Source organism: Cibotium barometz, chromosome 1 (assembly GCF_041138505.1).
Source record: "Cibotium barometz isolate CiBa-2024 chromosome 1, ASM4113850v1, whole genome shotgun sequence".
NCBI lineage: Eukaryota > Viridiplantae > Streptophyta > Polypodiopsida > Cyatheales > Cibotiaceae > Cibotium > Cibotium barometz.
Genome location: NC_141046.1, coordinates 82,927,654 through 82,949,011, shown reverse-complemented (window position 1 = coordinate 82,949,011; position 21,358 = coordinate 82,927,654). Strand labels below are relative to the sequence as shown.

At 44.9% G+C, this 21,358-nt stretch overlaps 1 protein-coding gene across 4 annotated transcripts in view; it reads right to left on the bottom strand.

The window, feature by feature from the left end:
• LOC147642518 (uncharacterized) overlaps positions 1 to 21,358 on the bottom strand; it is a 206,749-nt gene that overhangs the window by 177,232 nt on the left and 8,159 nt on the right. For all 4 annotated transcript variants that reach the window (XM_086807209.1, XM_086807200.1, XM_086807192.1 and 1 more), the window contains exons 2-4: positions 20,925 to 20,993; positions 20,432 to 20,842; positions 19,971 to 20,318 (exon numbers count right to left, since the gene is read on the bottom strand). In XM_086807209.1, the coding sequence (XP_086663335.1) occupies positions 19,971 to 20,318; positions 20,432 to 20,842; positions 20,925 to 20,993 (828 nt within the window). The remainder of the gene's footprint in view (positions 1 to 19,970; positions 20,319 to 20,431; positions 20,843 to 20,924; positions 20,994 to 21,358) is intronic.

The following is a 21,358-nucleotide window of genomic DNA, read 5'->3' as shown; positions in this document are numbered from 1 at the left end:
GGGTACTCTTAGCCATATGGATTTCTCTCAGAGATGGATCAAGGGAGTTTCATGCATGTATCGTGATGCCCACAGTAGTGTGCTTGCTTGTGGTAATAAAGGAGAGTGTTTCCAGATCTCTCGCTCACTACGGCAGGGATGCCCTTTAGCTCCATTATTATATATCATAGTCACAGAAGGCCGTGAGCATCTTCCTCCGCTCCACTGCTGGTATTTCTGGATTGAGGTTTCCTCTTCGTAGTCAAGAGGAGCTGGTTGACTTTAGTTAGCTGATGACACAACCATGTTCTTGGAGGCCTCACACATAGGTTTATGTTCCTTCCGGGTGGCACTAGAAGAGTTTTGTTTGGCAACAAGGACGCTCGTTAATTGGCACAAATCTATTGGTTTTTGGATTAGTGACTCGCCGAGAGTTGCTTGGGGTACAGAGCTTGGTTTTACGTGGATCAGCAGAGGATGCACTGCTAGATATTTGGGATGCCAAGTTGGGGTTGATATTTCTCCTGCAGAGCAATTCGCTCCAATACTTACGAGTATTTAGAAGAAGCTTCTTCATTAGAGCTCTAGGAGATTGGATTTAGCCTCCAGAGCGTTGGTAGCTAATCAGGTATTGCTTCCAACGGCCTCTTGTTGGTGCTTCTCTCGTGCAATTGTGGATGTTGATCTGCAATTTTCTTTGGTCTGGTTTGGATGGCACCACAAACACACGTGCCAAGGTATCTTGGTTTATAGTTATTCAGCCCAAACGAGAGGAGGGGCTGAATATTATTGATCCAGATGTTTAGTGCAGGGCGTTGCTTTGAAAACTCGTGGTTAGAGGTTTCCTACCAAGCACTGAGCCTTGGAAGGCTTTTTTCCTTTCTTAGATTTCCGGATGTACACCCCGTCCCATGTTGGGAGAGATTAGCTGCCCAGCACACAACTTTTGTTCACAGAGGTGCCATGGACACCAGTCCAATGTACATACATGATGAGAAAGGCTAAAGCACGGGTGGACCATTTAGCATCAATCAGAAGATAGTTCTTAAACTTCACAAGGTAACGCCTCACAACTTTGCCTGCAGCAAGCTTGCGTTCCTTGTGATACACAATCTGCTCTGGTTGCAAGATCTCCTCAAGCTCATCCACTTCTGGTGGATCCTCAATGACCGTTTCACTGGGCTCTGGCCCTACATACTTACGAAGGAGACTCACATGAAAAGCATTGTGTATGTGCCAATGACTAGGTAATGCCGATCTGAAAGCCACTTCATTGATCTTCTCGATCACTCGAAAAGGCCCATAGTACCTGGTTGCAACCTTAGGATATGCACCCTCTTTGCAAGTCTTGCTTTCTCAAATTTCAGCAGTACCCAATCGTTCTCTTTAACATCCAATTGCCTTCTATGCTTGTCGCTAGCCTTTTTATGCTCGTCTTGTGACCTTGCAATGGCTGTCCGCGCCTGAGCAAAAGCAATATCCAAGTCTCTTTCATACTCATCAGCTGCTGCAAATATCTCATCCTTTGTGCAAAGGATGGGTGGCAAAACCACCTTACCATAAACAATCTCAAACGGGGCCTTTCCGGTAGATGCATGCACCGTGTTGTTGCATGCAAATTCCACAAGCGGTAAGTACTTCTCCCAAGAAGACTTCTGATTCGCCACATAACATTTCAAGAGATCTAACACGGCTGAATTTGCAGCCTCACTTTGCCCATCCGTTTGAGGGTGAGAAGCTGATGAGAAGTCCAATTTGGTGTCCATATTATCAAATAAGGCCCGGCAAAAGAGACTTGTAGTCCTGGGATCTCTATCCCCCACAATGGACTTCGGCATTCCATGATGCTTGAACACTTGTGCAAGATATATTTTAACCATATGCTCAGCTTTAATGGTTTTTCTGACCGGCAACAAATGAGCTTGCTTGCTAAACCTGTCCACAATTGTCCAAATTGCATCATTACCATGTTGGTGCGTGGCAAGTCCATAATGAAATCCATTGTAATACTTTCCCATGGCTGCGTGGGAATAGGCAATGGCCGAAATAAACCTGGTGCCTTTTGCCTATCAAATTTCACCTTTTGACAAGTGATACATGCACGTACATTTGCCTCTATGTCCTTCCGCATACCTGGCCAAAAGAAATACCGCTCAATCATGTGCGTAGTAGGCATTATGCCTCTATGACCAGCATATGGATGAGCATGGCACTCATCCAAACCCTTTTGCCTCATGTCAGACACCACATATAGGCAATTATCTTTCATGAGATAACCCTCTTTGATCACATATGAGGCATGTGCATGACCAGCCATCAAATCAGCCCAAATAGTGGCAAAATCAGCATCCGTATGATACAAATCATGCATGGCAGACAAGTCCCCATGAGAGGCAACCGAGATAGCTGCTACATATGGCTTTCATGACAATGCATCGGCCACTACATTTTTCTTTCTTGGGGTGTGCAAGATCTGAAAATGAAACATAGAGAGGAAATTGGCCATCCTCCTATGCTTCTCTCACAACTTAGTTTGGGTAAGAAAATACCTCAAACTCTAGTGAAGGTAATGTTTCCATATAGTAAGTGCATGAATTACAGCCAAGAGCTCTTTCTCATAAATGCCAAGAGATAGCTCTGCATCATGTAATCTACGGCTCTCATAAGCCACGGCATGTTCCTCTTGATTAAGGACAGCTCCTATGCAATTTCCAGATGCATCACATTCCACACTAAAAGGCTTTTGCAAATCCGGAATGATCAACACTGGACCATTTGAACACGGCCTTCTTCTTTGTCAAATCATGCAAAGGAGAAGCAATCCATGCAAAATGCCGAATGAACCTGCGGTAGTAAGAGCATAATCCAAGAAAACTACGAATCTCATGCACCGAACTCAATTCGGGCCAATTTCGAATTGCATCAATCTTTACAGGATCCATCCGCACTCCATCTTTGGACACAATATGCCCAAGATAATGTATCTCTGACAAAAAGAACTCACTCTTCTTTGCATTTATGAAGAGTTTATGCTTATGGAGTTCTTCAAAAACAATGGCCAAATGAGCTCTATACTCTAGGATGTCATCAAAGAAGACACCTGTAAATTTTTTGTATCCACCGAATATTCGATCCATCATTCTATTGAATGTAGCCAGGGCATTTGTAAGTCCAAAAGGCATAACAAGATACTTATAAAGCCCAAATACTATCCTGAAAGCAGTTTTGGGTACATTCTCAGGCACTATACGACTTGATGATACCCACTCTTGAGATCAATTCGGCTAAAGCATGCCGATCCATCCAACTTGTCAAGGATGTCGTCTATGCGTGGAATCGGAAACCGATTCTTGATGGTAAGCTTATTCAAAGCTCTATAATCCACACACATACGAAAGAATCCATCCTTCTTTTGAACCAAGAGGACGGGTGAACAATATGGGGAAGAGCTTGGCTGAACCAAACCCTTCTCAAGAAGCTCATTCACCTGCTTCATGATCTTCTCTTTTTGGGATGCACTTACACGATAGGCTGGCCTATTAGGTGGTGAGCTACCCGGCACAAGATCAATGCGTAAGAGTGTTTACATGTACATTATTTTCCTCAACATGATCTCGTACAAAAATCAAGTACGCAAAAACACTCTTTTTCATTACTTTCTTAATTTGGACATGAGATACAAGGGCCTCTTCACCAGTATCAATTACATGCTCTCGGCCTTTATGCATGAAGGTGATCCTGTTGGTCTTGTAGCCTTGCACGGATCAATACGTGTATGCCAAGGCTTTCCAAGCAATACATCACAGCCATTCAAAGGCACCACAAGAAAATCCTCATGATCCACATAGCCTTGAATGTGTATGCGCAACTTGCCAAAAATAGGCATGACCTGCACTTCTCTACCAACAAAGGCAGCCCCTGCTTCAATTTGAGGACCCATGTCCTCCACTTCAATACCCAAAGCAGCTGCCATCTGTGTGGATATAAAATTTTCAGATGCACAATCATCAAACATGAACAAAGCGGGCTGATCCTTGAGCTGTCCCCAAGCTTTACATACAACCTTGTCTTTGCTATCATGTGAAGTGTTGCCCTGCACATCGGGAACCATATGCACATTAGGCTTTGATGCATTTGCATTATCACCCTTCTTCTTGTTTGGACATGCCTTTGCAATATGCTCGGTGCTACCACAAGTAAAGTATTTCCCCTCACTCATATATTGCTTTTTTTGCTCCAGAGTGAGACCATAGTCTCTCAGTTTAAAGGGACGCTTCTTGGTAGTGTTATTTTCAACCTTTGGACCATTTTTATCTTGGTTTTGGTCCTTTTTAGACGAGTGTCCATTATTTTACAGGTTTTGGACAGCCCTCTTTTTGCCTTGAAATGAGGGTTTTGCCTTATTGGATCGACTCAATTTGAGTTCCAATTGCTCGGTGTGGCGGTGGTGGTGGCGGCTCCGATTAGTTGGTGTAAGGTATGACCAGGATACATTTGTAGTCCCGCTTTGTACACGGGTTGCAATCCCGATTAAAACCTTCTCTTCCTTTCCGCCTCGGTGACATGCATAAATGGAGACACCTCCAAAAGCACTTTCCAAAACTTTTGTACATATGGATTTACCGATTCCCCCTCTTTTTGCTTCACCCAATCCCACTTCATTGTTATCTCATTCAATGCATTGGGAGGCAAGAATTGAGCATAGAACCTCTCCTTGAACTCTTCCCATGATCTAACAGGATTCGGTGAGAGCTTCTCCGTGAGCCACCAATGGGCAGCAGTGCCTTTCATGAACATGCTTACATGCCGGATCATGGATTTCTGAGTGAAATCCTCATCACTGAAAGCAATATCAAACTGGGCAATAAAAGCAAGTGCCTTTGATGCATCATATTCCCCATGATGTGTGTCAAACTTCAAAGATTTGTCTCCGGCTTTGAAGTCACGAGACTTTGATGCATGTGCGTGCATCTCAACATGTTTTCCCCCATGTTTGTCCATTGGGACAGCCCCTGTGACTAGCATCATTTTAGGACCAAAAGGTGATGCATAAGGCATAGATACATGTGCCCTGTAAGCATGAGGCATGGCTGGCCCCTCAACATGCAGTGATACATTTTCAGCCATAGCTTCTCCCTCACGAGCACACTCAAAGGCATGAGTGGCATGAGAGATACGCGGAATACCTGTACCAACAAAAAATCGCAACCCATCTTGCATGTGTTATGCATGCACATTTTCAGGCAATGGCATTTGACATACATTTTGACCACTGCCATAAACATTGTATCCTTCACGGGCTACATAAGGTATTCCTGCATGGCATGAAGTCACTGATTGTTCCTCTCCCATAGCATGAAGATTCATCCTCTTAGACATAAGTTCTTGTTCAGGCACCCGTGGGGATTCCAAGACATGTGGGATGGTTGCCTTTTCTGCATAGGCATTCTCGGTACGAGCCAAGTATGCACGTGCTGCATCCCTCGGTTGCATGTGCAACTCTTGAGCAATCATTGCCATTACATGATCCATATAAGATTCAGCTTTCTTGGCCTTCAAACGGTCATGTACCAATGGATCCTCGCGGCGGTAGAGATTCAATTCTTCTTGTTGTGCATGGAGAAGAGCCTGCATACGAGTAAGTTCAGCCCTCAAGACTATGGACTCTTCTTCTTACATCTTCTCTTTGCCACGGGACGGCTGTCCCACATATTCATGTTCCCTATTGTGCACCACATGAGTTTGCTCATCCTGTAAAGCATTGGAGGCATGCACTTCATTGTCCCTGCCTCTTGTATTAGCATCTCCAACATTCATTGTATGGCTGTCCATAATATTCTAAGTGTAGAGATAGCTAGTGTTCACGGTGATCATCTTTTACGATAGAAGTGAAAGAGAACCGTATGCTCTGATACCAATGTAACTTGGTTGAATACAATGCTAATCAATACACTTAAATACACTAAGATTTGATGGACACAAGAAGTAAATTGCTGAATTGACAAGAGAGTCAGAGACACACAATGAGCCGGAACGGCCGACCCCTCCCTCAAATAAAGTATATTGATCTTGGGAGAATCAAGTACATAGTGTCATGGGCATTTCTGACCAGATTTCCATACCAATGCATATGAATACAGTATTGCAAACAAGTGGTTGTCGATATAGACTTGCAATCCACACCACCCTCTCAAGTGCCCATGTTCCCTACCATCTACTCTCTATTGTTCCACCAATACATGGTAGCAACAATCTGCAAGAGAGCACGTAGGACAAGAGAACACTACACGGGGTATGTGATCTTGTAATTCGGTTCCTCCCTACTGCTACTTGCTCCCATATTTAAGCATAAAAGCTTACCAATAGCAAGTAGAGTCGATGATAGCGGAAGTCTTCGCGATGGAAGTCTTTGGAGTGTTGAGATCTTCGATTTGTCGCATTTCTTCGTAACAAAAGTCTTCAAGAGGATGAAGGGAACCTTGGGAAAGGTTCCCCTATGGTTCAACTTGAGAAAGGAGGGCTGAAATTAGGGTTTTCAGCAAAAAGACCAGAAATTACAGCAATAAAGAGAGCTGTTTTGCTGAATTTCAATCATTGGGAGTGTGTAGGAGAGTGATTAGCATCCGGAAACACTCTTGGAAGCTTGAAAAACACCTTAACAAGCTTGGGAATGGAGTTGGGAAGGAGAAAGTGCAGAAAATGCAGCCCAACAACCCTCATGAAGGAGACGCCAATCTCTAGAGAGAGGAGGAGTGAGGTGGTGAGTTGTCCAGTGTAGGTGGCAGGCAGGTGCTTTGTGGAGCAAGCTAGAGTGGACAAATGGCTGGTTACTCCCTTTGTACAAAGGGGATAAGGTCTGGGTAGTGGACATTGGGTTATGTCCACCTCGCGACATCAGTGTGTGTGAACACCGAGTTGGTCATAATTTATAAGTGAGTTTTGGTCGCCCAAAACTTAATGAAGTGTGTACACACTCACTTATAAAAGTGCTAACTCCTAAGGCCAGGTTTATGACCAATACTTACCACCTGTCATATGCCACATAACCATGTCAGCAAACAGTTTCGCACACACGGTTCGCTGGCATCCCCTTACCCAGAGCTACACATTGGTCAAACAAGCATGAAAACAGCATGCAATTTCAATTGCAAGCAAGCACATAAAGATGCTATGCAATGCAATGCAGCATTGGTATGGACAATCCTCGTTCATGAGACTATACCAAAGTAGACGTGCTCTAGGCAAGTACACGAGATACCAGACCCAATGGAACACCAATCCACCAAGCATTTCCGGGCATGTACACGGAGGCACAAGTCCCAACGGAAAGCCAAGTCCACAGTATCACATGAGTGGCATCAATCCCCAGCATATACAACTGCCATGGACACCAGTCCAATGTACATACATGATGAGAAAGCACGGATGGACCAATTGGGTGGCCAAATGGTGACATGCACACTAGTCTCTACCACCGTATCCCTCACTTTCAGGAGCTTACTGGAGACCCACCCACCCATCATACAGCCACCACACACTATTTTTCACTTCACTCAGGACCTAGCTATCATGTTCATGATCAGCTATTTGCCTTAGATCCATCGGCACCCATGGCCATGCTCACCTCCCAACTCTAACATGTACTGCACTCCGCAGCCGCGAGGAGTTTCCCATACCACATACAGACAGGACAGCCACCTACATCTGGGAGCATGCCCCAGAACCGATGGTATGATGATGAGTGCAGAAACCTTTACCGCAGTCTCCGAGTGCAGAGGGCTCGCGGGGAGATCACCCAGAGGCAGGCAGGCAGGAGGATGCATACTCTCACCCGCCGTAAGCGGCGAGCTTATGAGGAGGCTCAGTACTGGGACACACATCACATGCTCATGAGCAGAGATGCTGCTGCTGCTTGGAGGAGACTCAGACAGCCCCGTCCTCCCACACCTATTGCCGATCCTCAGACCTCTCAGACATATGCAGAGAGACTTTATGATGTGCCTACACAGCCCCCTATACCACAGCCCACAGAGCCATGCTCCACAGTCTCCACCTTCACCCCACCTATGGTTAGGAGGGCCATATGCCGACTCCAACATGGACGGGCGATAGATCATACAGGATTACAGGGAGAGCATCTCATCTATGCTATTGATACATTGGCACCATTTCTTGCTCATCTCTTCAACAGAACTCTGTTAGAGGGGTTTCCGGCTAAGTGGACGATGCACACTATTGTGCCGATCCATAAAGCGGGAGATGTACTAGACCCCGGGAACTACAGGACCATCATGATTGGCCATATATTGGCCAAACTATACGGGGCAGTTTTGGAGGCAGAGCTGAGCACTCATGCAGAGGTTGGGGGATTGAGAGCAGCAGGCTAGGCAGGCTTCTGTCGAGCCTTCTCGACCATCGACCACATTTTTACATTGAGGTGCCTGATTGATCAGGCCAAGGCACGGAGGCAACGGCTCTATTGTTGCATTGTGGATTTCCGCTGCGCCTCTTTTGGCGACTACAGACACTAGGCATACCTTCAGACATGATGTGGGGCATATACAGGCTATATGAGCAGGTCTTTGGGAGAGTCCGATGCCCAGGAGGCTTGTCCGACACAGTTGCTAGCACCATTGGTGTGAAGCAGCGGTGCCCGCTCTCCCCCACGCTCTTTGGGCTCTATATTGATGAGGTGGTCGATTACATCACACAGGGAGGAGGCTCTGGGTTGGGCTATCAGGTATTACTGTCCATGTTATGCTTTATGCTGATGACATCGTCTTGGTATCCGACACGTAGGTTGGGCTTCAAAGACACCTTGTGGCTCTTGATGACTTCTGCGCACAGCAGGGACTCACAGTGAACCTTGGGAAAAATCCCAAGGTTATGATCTTCCACACCTCACCCGCAGTCAGGAGCCACACTACTCTCACATTAGCAGGAGGGAGGGTCGAGGTGGTGAGCTCTTATGTTTACCTTGGCATCACATTTACTAGCTCAGCTGGACGCTTCTCCATGGCTCAGGCAGTCCGAGACAGAGTGACCCGGGGGTATGCAGCTCTTGCTGGCCTTGAGCGTCAGTGTCATCAAGCACATTTTCAGGAACCCCGCACAAAGGGGTGGCTCTTTGATACATTAGTGACACCAGCCTTGATGTATGCAGCAGCAGTTTGGGCACCAGGGCTTGCAGCCTCCACATGGGTACAGCTGGAGAGACCACAGATCTTGATGCTCTCGAGGATGATACGCAGCAAACCATCCGTTCCGCTTGACATTGTTCGAGCTGAGTTTGCTGCACCACCTATGGCAGTGGAGGCATTGTTCCAGACGATCTCCTTTATATACAGGATGAGGGAGATGCCCACGGAGAGATTATCCCGCCGAGCTTTTGAGGCATCCAGACACCTGGCCGAGGCTGGACACACTGGATCTTGGTATGCACAGATGCTACAGTGGTTCTCACATCATGGGATAGACATTGAGCGGTTGCCACCTTTTCAGTATGATCGGTCTGCTCCACAGGGTTACCTCTCTCTCAATGAGAGGAACAGAGTGATGAGACAGGACATATGGCAGCACTACATACACGAGACATGGACAGCACCAGAGAGCCCACTACCACCGAAGATGCGGTATTACAGAGACCACTTTATGAGCATCTCAGGGGATGGGTTTATACATCGACCGTGGTACATGGATGTATACATGCCACACAGCTCTCGCGTTGCTATTGGACAGCTACGAGTCTCATCACATCAGCTAGAGATAGAGGCTGGGAGAGCGGCACGGGTTCCCAGAGCTGAGCGGATATGCAGATTGTGCCGCGAGGAGGTGGAGACTGAGGATCACTTTGTATGTAGATGTAGAGCCCACCAGGGGGTCAGAGATAGATATGCAGGATTGTTTGAGGAGCACTCTTCACTACATCAGTTGATGGAGGCCTCGGGGACCAGCAACAGCTTGGCAGACTACTACTAGAGCTTCATAGTTCTCGAGAGAGACTCCTCCAGACACCCGCTCCCACTAGGGGTGGGAGACAGTCCCAGCTCACAGATTTCTTCCAGAGAGCTATGCCAGTGCCAGCTGACCAGCTGATGTACCACGTGGGGTGACCGCAAAGAGAGCAGAGGAATTGAGAGCCAGGAGGAGACCTAGACAGACTAGACATAGAGCACCCCGACTCCGTCACCGAGAGATAGCAGCTATCCGAATGAGACACCAGATGGAGACACAGGAGAGGCTAGCTCGCTTTCATTCAGACTCAGGGTACATGTTCACGCCATTCACAGCCTCATCGGCGATGTATGATATCTTATATCCCTCTTATGGCACTGGATGGAGTTAGCCATAGATCTGCATAGCATGCTTGTACTACCCCTTCAGCATATAGAGATGCATCTTGCCTTAGCACTCCATCCACATCCCCACCCCCCCTTATATTGTTTGTATATGGGCTCCACCGATCCATGATGATTCACAGTTGTATCCAGACACATGCACACTTTTTCTTTTCTTTCTTTTCTTCCAATGACCGGAAGAACACAGTTGTATTATTTTTTGTCTCATAGGCCGACTTTGGCCTCTCGTAGACGTTAATATATCTTTCTTTCTTTCTTTCTCTCTCTTGAAGGTTGCCCATGAAGAATACCGACTATTGGGGACTGTTTTGAAGGCTTCCATCGTGAAGAAATACTGAAGGCAAGGGCATTTAATCATTTTATTATGATGTCTAGCCACTGTACTTGTTGTACCAACCCTTGTACTTGTTGTACCAGCCACTGTACTTGTTGTACCGGATGAATGGAGAGCTGAACCTGTTATATCAGCTATATTGCATGAAGACCTGTGGTTTTTGGGAAAGAATCAGTACCCACATGGAGGTATATGGATTATATTGTTGGCTCGTCATTTCTACAGCCTGTGTTCCGGCTTGGTTGCCTCGTGTTGGGTTGTGTTATGGCATTTGTATATGGATAATTCGGCATCTCCCGTGGGGAGAGTAAGGCCCTCAAAGCTTGTACATGATATTATTCTCCTTGGGTAATAAAATACTCCAAGAGGGGGGTCGGCCCATTCCGGCCTCTATGCGGTGTCACATGTGCAAGCTCCATTTTCAGCATTTGTGGATATTTTGTCCAACTTTTATGTTTTATGCAAAGTGATGATGGATATGTGTTAAGGTTGTGGCCATGTTTAAATGTTTTAATATGCATCGTATCAACAAGTGTGTCAAAGGCCCTAGTCCCCCGGGCACCTCGAGTTTCAGGATTGAAGCTGAACAATGCCTTCATCCCTCTCCACAAACTTAGATGCAATAGACCCAAGTCTGACATCTTAAATGATGCCCATAATTCAGCTTTGAAATCTGAAACTGCATCCTCATCATTCACAATCATCAACCTGTCATCCACATAAAGAATGAGCACAAGTAAAATCCCATGATACTCTTTTACATAAGAGTGTGCTTTTTGTTGGACTATTCTTGAAGCCCTGGCTGGCCAAATAAGAATGTATTTTCTCATACCAAGCTCTGGGAGCTTGTTTGAGATCTTAAATGCTTTCCTGAGCTTACACACTTTAGCCTCATGGCCAAGCATCACAAAACCAATGGGTTGACTCACATAAACATCTTTGTGCAAGTCCCCATTGAGAAAAGCTGTCTTGATGTCCAACTGATGCACTTTCCATCCATGATGGGTAGCCACAGTTACGACCCTGTGTTTTTCCCTCTGGACAACAAGCAGGTGGGCACGGGCACACACAGTGTGGACAGGCATCAGCTGAATGTGAAAAGGAAACCCATGTTAGTAGCCAGCCCAAGTGTGAAAGGAGACAAAAGAGATTTTAAGTTTATAAGGTTTAGTAACCTTTGAAGGCTTTTAAAAAAAATCTTATTATTTTTGAGGCATGCGTTTTTGCTAAAGTTGTTTCGGCGTTTTTGAGAAAGCAAAATCGCATCTTTATAAAGGGTGGCGAGCTGTAGAGGAAGGGCCGCGTGGCGGTCGCCGGATGGCTTTCGCTGTGTGCTGCTGCACAGGAGCCAGAAGCTGCTGGGTACTGCTGCCATCTCCATCGGGTGCTGCTGCACTTGCGCGCACGGACTACTACTGGCGGGCACTGCTTCTGCTGCCGCCGCCGCCAAGTGCTGCTACCAAGTGCTGCTGCCGCTGCTGGTGCCACTGTTGGCCGCTGCTCTGCTGCTGCCGCCGCCGCCACAGGGTGACGTGCTACTGCTGCCGATGGTTCCTGTTGGGCGCTGTCAGGTGGGCTCTGAACAGCTCTAAGCGCCAGATGGATTGCTACCAACGCATGGATATCATGAGTGCTATATGCACGGGCTGCCAGCATCCAGCGACCAGATAAGTGGGCAGCGAGGCAAGCTATCAGTTAGGTGGACAGCCAGCTAGGCAGTCAAACGGATGCAAGGTGTGGGAAAGCGGTGCAGAGGATGGGCACACAGCAATGAATTTGATCAGGTACTGGTGGTCGTGGAGCAGGTTACATGCATGTGTGGAAGAAGCCAGGCAGGCGAACTTTGGTATCGTGGATTGCAGGCCTTGTTTACGAGATTGGGATACAGAGGATCAAGCTGCATATGCACAGGATGATGTTCTTGGAAGAGATGTGTTGTTGCTCTTCGACTTGGACTTATGTGTATTCAGGGATTGCTTGACACATTCTCTATCTTTCTCTCTCTAGGTTTTGGCAGCCGTGATTTGATGGATTTATCTGTCATGAAAACATGACATTGGTCTTTCGAAAAGAAAAAGGACTTTGGTATCGAGGATACAGGACTATGGTTTATGGATACAGGTCTATGGTTTATCAGATACAGGTCTTTGGTTTCATGAGGAAAGCATGTCTCTCGATTCATGTGAACAGGTTCTAGTTTTTCTCGAGGTTACACGCAAGCTGTGATTGTAGGAAGGACATATGGTTTGGTACAGCCCTATTGCTGTCTGGGAAAGAGTTCGTGGGATCCATGGTTGAGATGGAGAAGACCTTTTCAAGCAGGGAGGTGTCGTACAGGTGTGCCTTCTCTATGGAATGCTTTGCTGTGATAACGAGAGTTTTTATTTGGAAGTCCTGGGTGAAAAGCTAAAAGGAATCCTATTGGTAAAGGATTCGACAAGTTGTACTTTGTACTCATATTTGTTCAAATAAAGAAATACCACAAGGGGCGCCACTACGTTTTGGAGCCAATCAGTGTCCTTGTACTATTTTCAGGAGCATTCTAGCTCCCCTGTTTGTTTTCCTTTTCCAGGTTCTCATGGGTGATAAAGTGTTTTGTGTGCGAGTGTCTGTTTCATCGCCCGTCAAGTTTTGTGAAGGCCAGTTACAACCACTGCAACAACACATCTAATAGTGGACAACCTGGAAGTCGGTGCAAATGTTTCATCATAATATATGCCTTTCTATTGGGCATATCCTTTGGCAACTAGTCTTGCTTTGTACCTGTCAATGGTACCATCATACTTTCTCTTGACCTTGTACACCCACTTCGTACCAATTGGCTTCTTGCCTAGTAGCAAGTCCACAAGATGCCATGTGCAATTTTTTGGATTGCATCAATCTCTTGTTGCTTGCCAGTGTTCATCTTCCTTGGCTTCCACAAATGAAGTTGGCTCATCTATGTCACATAGACTACTCATGCACGACACATCTACATTTTCTCTTGCATTTCTAGAGCCAACCCATGTCCTGCTATGCAAAGAGCGGAGAGCTTGGTCTCTTGTAGGGTACAGACCAGCCAACGAGGCACTGTTGGAGCCTCCTCCAATGCTGTCCGCGCTTCTTACCTCTTCAATGTCATTGTTTGCAATGGGCTGATTGTGGGGCTGAATCTCAGCACCCATATGATGTCCATTAGGCATTTCATGTGGCTTGTCTACTCTTCCTTCTATGCCCAATGGTAGTAGTTCCTTAAACATATTTTGTGGGCCACTCTGAAAAGACCTAAACTTTACAAGTGGGTGAGCTGAACTTTTAGCAAATACAACATCTCCACTTTCAAAAATCCTTTGACTGCATGGATTGTAGAGACGGTATCCCTTCCTACGACTGTTGTGGCCCACAAATATGCATTTGATTGCCTTGTCATCCAATTTACCTCTAATCTGTAGAGGCACATGAGCATATGCATGACAACCGAAAGCCCTAAGGTAGTCAACCTTGGGCTTTCTATCATACCAAGCCTCGTATGGAGTGATAGTCTTCAATACTTTTGTTGGGCACCAGTTCAAGACGTGTAGCACACATAATAGCCTCCATCTAGATTCTTAGCCTTTACCATGCATCTGGCCATCTCCATCAATGACTTGTTTTTTCTCTCTGCCACACCATTTTGTTGTGGTGTGTATGACATAGTACCTTGATGCTTTATGCCCTTTTCTCCAAAATATGCCTTAAATGCATTTCACATATATTCCTCCCCTCGATCTGAGTGGAGGGTTTGCACGTTGCAACCTGTCTTGTTTTCAGCTTTGGCAACATAATGCTAAAAACATATAAAGACCTCAAATTTTGCCATTCAAGGGTAAACCCATGCAAATCTGGAGTAGTCATCAATGAATGTTACAAATTATATATGCTTCCCAAGCATAGTTTCCACGAGTTTCGGAAACGGGGTGCGGAGCACGGCGGGAAACGGAGTTTCGGAGTTTCGGCCTTCGGGAAGAAACGGGGAAACGGAGTTTCGGTTTTAGGGTTTAATACATACATATTAATAAAAACATTACAAAAGCTTGAAAACCAAGTAGAGGGCGTGGTAGAGGGCTGATGTGGAGGTAGAGGAGTAGAGGGCAAGGTAGATGGGTAGAGCAGCTCCAAACAGGCGGCGGAAAGAAGGCGCAAAATGCCGGCGAAAGAGAGCACGCGGGTTTCTAAACCCTGGAAAAAATAAAACTTGGAAACGCCGTTTCCGTTTCTGGAAACGTTTCCGAAACGTTTCGGTGGTCCAGAAACGCCGTTTCTGGAAACTATGTTCCCAAGTGATGGTCTCCTCATGGGACCACACACATAATTGTGTATGAGCTGTAATTTCCGGACAGCCCTTACTCATCCATCCTTGGGGAAGGCATTTATGTGCGTCTTTCACAAAATGCATCCTTCACATACATGTGGAGGTGGAAGCTCTATATGTGGTATATTTTGCACCATTTGATGCCTTTGTAGCAGCATCAAGCTTCCAAAATTTACATGTCCAAACATGGCATGCCATAATTCTGCCTCTTGCATGGCAGAAGTAGTAGTAGTAGCCAAGCATGCATCATGTCCTCTCTTCCCATATGAGTCCAAATGATACGAGCCCTGGTACAATGTGCCATAAGTGACTATAACATAGTCCTTTTCTCTATCCCGCACTGTGCATCTATCATCCTCAACGTTCACAACATATCCTCTTTTAGCAAAATAGGAGACTGACAACAAATTCTTCTTTATTCTAGGCACATACAATACATCTGTAATGCATAGATCTGAACCATCTACAACTGTGAGCATAATCTCACCAATGCCTTGGACTAGATAGAAGTATTGTTTGCACATGTGACTTTCTTGCCATCTAGGGTAGTCCTTAGTGAAATGAACAAATCCCTTTTAGAGGTAATGTGACTGGAGGCTCCATTGTCAAAGTACCAAATGACTTGCTTCTCGTTTACATTGAGAGACAAGTGCTCCTGTGATGCATCATAGCTACATACCAAGAAAGCCCAATCATCTTGCACAAAATTGACCGAGTCATCAGCCTTAGCTGCAAGTGTACTAGAAGAGTCCACTGCTAAACATGATTCCTTCTTCTTCTCTTTAGCTTGTATCACTTTTACCCTTGTTTGATGGCTGTCCAGAATCAGCTTTAGACTGATAATAGCCACCCTTGGCCTTGCCCTTATCATTGGCAACAAAAGCTTGATCATTGCCACGTATCATGGAAGACTTATTCCTCCGCGTTTGTTCCTCCTGTAAAAGCAAACCAACCAACTCCTCAAATATAAGGGGTTGAGGGTTACCCCTCCTAGACAAAGTGAGAAATGAGGAAGTTGAGGTATAATTCTGGAAGTGAGTGTAGTGTCCTAGAGACTAACTCCCTTTCAACAATGACATCATCAATGCTAAGCAGCTGCTTCCGAAGATCTTGGATCTTCATAAGATGGTCAGCCATGCTATCCCCTTCGTTCATTTGCAAGTTCTTTCTTCAAATAGGCAACTCTAGCCTCATTTTTGGCTTGGTACATAGTCTCCAATACATAGTTGCCAGGCGTTTCAAAAACGGCAGGTATGAAACGGGTTTCATACGTTTTGAAACGTTTCATAAAAGGTAAGAAACGGGTACAAAAAGGTTTCATACAAAATAGAAAAAACATGTATATTTTTTACTTGAAATATACAAAAGAAAAAACTATTGACATAACTTATAAGAGACCACATTGAATTCATTTCAATAAAAACAAAATACATGTAAGATATGATGATATCACAAATCACGTGGGTGATCGCTGATGACTAAACAGAAATCAAAAGGATCACCACGTGGGTGATGAGTCATGACTCAAAATCCAAGATCAAAATAAATAACATGTCCAAATAAAATGATACTGGCAGCTGCTAGCTACTATCTGCATCCTCATCTGCATCCTCATGCTCATCCTCATCTGCATCTTCTGCCTCTGCAGCCTCACTCTCAAGGTCACTGCCGGTAGCCGAGTCCTCAAATGCCTCATCCTCTAGAGGTGCAGGTGCACCACTAGTACTAGCCTCTCGAGAAGATCATGTAGTGCGAGCCGGAGCCATGATCTCCTCATAGAGCATAGAATAGATGTCTCTCTCCTCCTGAGGAATGTCGGAAATCTCCTTGCACTTCATGATATCAATCTTATCTGGATTCACTTGGCGAGGCTCAATGGGATGACCCTTTTGTTCTAGCAATCGGAGATTGCAATGACAAAAGACAAGCCTCTCCAATTGTGGTGAGGAGAGTCTATTTCTCTTTTTCGTGTGAAAAAGAGCCCATGTACTCCAGTTTCTCTCACAAGGCCCTGAACTGCAATCCTGGGAGAGAACTCTCAATGCAATCCGTCTCTACATTGTACAAAAAAGAATGTTAAGTTAGAGTCAAAAAGAGAGTAGCATTGGCTCCAACTGTGTCTCCCTGAGCAATGCAGTAGCTCGCCCAAACATATGGCTACCGTTGCGGTAAATGAGAAGCTCATCCTCGAGCTTTCTCATAAGCTGTATATCACCTCCCACTCCCACCAACTTGGTAATGTACTCGACCCATCTTGACTCTAGCTCCTCATTGAGGTATTGCTCCTCATTCCTCCAAAGGGGATGCAAAATATGCATGATGTATGAAAGGAAACGTTTTCTAAGGTTTTTAAAATATGCATGATGTATGAAACGCGTTTCATACAGGACGAAACGTTTCGAAACGTTTCGTACGTTTCGAACCTGTATGAAACGCGTTTCTATGCAACTGTGCTCCAATACATCCCATGTACGTTGTGAGGTTTTACATGAACAAATGTGAGGAATAATGGATCTCTTTATTGACAAAGAGATCAAGGCCATAGCCTGAGCATCACGCACATCCCATCTGCGTTGGTTGTTCCTGAGTGGAAACTACATGTGTTGGTGCCTGTAGAGCATTCCTACCAAGAGTTGCAGGTGCAATGTATGCGAGTCTCGGCTCGTCACCCACTGACAAACCCCTAAACGCTTTTGCCCACCAGCAAGTTCTTGACTCTTAAACTCCACAAGGAGTAGTTGGTGCCATCCAACTTATCCTCCTATGAGAGTACACCAAATACATCTCTTGTGTTTTATGCCATTGATACAAATGCACAAGCTGCAAAGAGGCTCAAAATTAATCTGTATGCAACCAAAAATGCACTATTGTGCACTATCAAGCCCAAAATGCACAAACTGCCAGTAAGCTGCAGTGCTATAGGCTGCTTGTACCTGTTGCAATGAACTAAAGAAAAGAATGAAAATAGTCTCAAATTTCACTTACAGATGCAACTAGTCGGCTTCGAGTAGTATAGTGTGTACTTGACCAATGTCGGAAGACAATGGAAGCCCCAAATCAGATAAGGCCCAAATTTTTGTTGTGAAAATCCAAGGTATGTGTACTGTAAGGCACCTTTAGTAGGTACAGCAGGTACAGATGAAGATTCAGCTGTATAGCAAGCTGGTACAGCAGTCAGGTACAGTCTGGCAACAGGTACAACTATGCAACATGATGTTGTAGCACTGTACGGACTCTACAGTTTCAGTTCAGAGTTGTACGAACACAACCAGGGCAGCAAGGCAACCACACATGTGAAGAGTTATCTCCTATGCACATGTGACACTACATATTTACATACCTTCAATGCAAGCTAAACACGAGATTCAGAAAGGCGCACAATGTGCGGTGATCTATGTTCACACCCACCCAGGCAACTGTTTTTGAGAAGTACAAGACCCTATATGACCGGTTCCAAAAGATCTGTCTTCAGGACAACAAGCTCCCCCTGTCTAGACAGAAGGATCACAAGATTGATCTCCCCCCCGACTCGGAACCATCAAGCAAGTTTCTGTACCGCCTGAGCAAGGCTATGGAAACGGAGTTGGACCACCATCAACTCCACGAATTGCTGCAGTCTGTGGTTTCATACGTTCTATTGTGTCACCCTTCGCAACGCCGATCCTTTTTGTCAAGAAAAAGGATGAATCATCCCAACTTGTGTGGATAACTGCACTCTTAAAAAGCTAACATTGAAGAGCAAGTTCCCAAAGCCTCAAATCAATGTTATCTTAGAGAGGTTGAATGGAGCAAAGGTCTTCTCGAAACTTGACCTAAGGTATTGATAGTAGAGGGGACATCCCCAAACAGCATTCCTCACTAAACACACGCCTACTATGAGTTTGTGGTCATGCTCTTCGGGTTGACAGAAGCTCCGATGACATTTAACCGCATGATGATGCATGTCTTTAGGGACTTGGTAGGCAAGTGTGTCTTCATCTTTTTGGATGATATACTTATATTCTCAGTTACGGTAGAGCAACACAACATTGACATCCAAAAGGTGATGAAGTTGCTAGGAAAGCAATGAGCCTTTTGTCATGAAAAGATATTCAAAGTTCTATTTGGTCGAGGTTCACTACCTTGGCTACATCTTTACCTCAAAGGGCATCCGATTAGATCACGCCAAAGTGGTTGAAATACTCAATTGGGAGATTCCGGCTACAACACATGACATGCGGTCGTTTGTGGGAATTTGCCAGGCATATTCTATCCACATCGACAAGTTTCGTGCCTCTCGGTCGCTCTCACAGATCTACTCAAGGGTGTCAAGACCTGTAGGCAATGCATCCACATGACTCAGGGTGGATTGCAGGCTTTCAAGAACCTCAAAATTGCTTTATACACGGCTCCTTGTTTAGCGCTTGCCTCATGGGATGATCCAGTCCAAGTTATTACAAATGTGTGCAGCACCGCCATAGGAGTTGGTTTACAACAGCACGATCATCCAATTGCTTACATATCCCGTAAGCTGCAATCTGCAAAGCAGAATAACTCGGTCTATGACCAGGAGCTCCTTGTCGTAATCAAGGCCCTAAACACTAGAAACATTTTCTTTATGGTCACGATTTTGAGGCTTGCAGTGATCACAAGTCTCTTATGATAGTTGATCGTTTTAGCGAATTTGTTATGCCAAGATTTTTGTCCAGCTTTGGTACCCGATCTGTGGCATACCTAGGACCAGTCCATATGGCAACAGTCTGACTGTACCCTAGGGTGTATATGACAGTAAAGAAAGGCCATCTAGGCGTTTGCCAGAGTAGAGGCACACAAACTGAGGACCAACCACCAGGGCTGTTAGGAGCAGGAGTTTTTGAAGGCTAGGGTACCTCTTCATAAAGTGAGATCTTCCATGAGTTTTAACTTTCAGGAAAAAGCGTGTGTATCCTCACATTTCAAATACATAACAGATTACTCCTGTGAGAGATACCTGAAGTGACAACCTTGTATGTATACGGAGTGTTCAGTATGAAGCCTATTTCTGTTTGTCCCAGAAACAAAGGCCAAGTGCCAAATGTAGTGGGGATAAAGGTTACAGTCACATATCCACTTTCTTTATCATACTTTAAGCTGAAAGAATTTAAATAACTTGAGCTCCTTGTGTCAAGCTGGCCAAAAGCCTCTTTGATATCTGCATTTGTGGCTGCACCTGAGGATTTTCTCTTCACATTGTTGTATTTATCCTTGACTGGAAACATGAAACTGGATATTTCTCCTACAGCAAGCTCATTACCATTGGGCCAGTATCCTGGACCACTGTTCTTAATAGAAATATCACCTAAGACACAGCAGACTTTCTTTGAGCAATTTTCTATATGTTTTAGAAGCATGGAATCTTAGAGAAGGTAGTAATTAAAGTATTTCAGCCCAAGAGGTGAACAGATAGTATACCTGCCTGAAAAGCAATACTTGCGGTATTGTTTACCACAGACATGGTACCATTCGGTTGTTGAGCATAGATCTTGAGAGCATAGTTTACAGTGAGATTGGCAAGGGTGTTTTTTGCAATACAGGTAATCAAGTACATAATTGAAATCCTCTTTACATCACATGGGACTCCTACATTTTCACCATTCATATCCTCAACCTGTGCTCGAAAGCGATCAGCAGGGCCAGCATAGGGTTTGCATTTTGGACACCTTTGTGGGCTACAGGTGGCTGTATACATTTTTGTGCAAAGAATCTCTTCACATGCCATAACCATTGGAGCAAAAAGAAGGTCCAAATTTTCCCCCATTTTCATGACTTTCTGTTGATCATCAGCATTTACTAAGCTCGAGCACTTTGTGCTTATGGAATAATCTGCAAAAGGAAAAATGGTCTGATTATATGTGCAGAATGAAGCTTCCTCCCTTCATAATCAGTTTCTACAATGGACGTTTACCTGCAGGTGGTGGTGGAGAAAATAATTTGGGTGGGGGCGGCGATTGTGCTGCTACCAAAAAAATAAAACCTGCAATAGGCTAAAATCATTACAAGTGTAGACTTGCCATAGACCACAAGTCCATAAAGAAACAATGTCTTCATTTTTCAATGCTTGGAAGGAAAAGGAAATTTGATTAATATTGATGGATTAGCAGTTACTTTGTCATTTTGATTTTCTAGTGATTTGAATGATTAATTAAGTAAAAACACTACTAGCATAGACGTCTTTTGAAATGTATCAGAAATTAGGGTGGACTTCAATGTGTGCATGTATGCGAGAAAGAGTGACTACATGCATGAAGGGCTTCGAAAAGGGGGGGTGAGCGTGTAGGAGGAGAAAAGAAAGAAAGAAAGAAAAGATATATTAACGTCTACGGAAGGCCAGATTGGCCT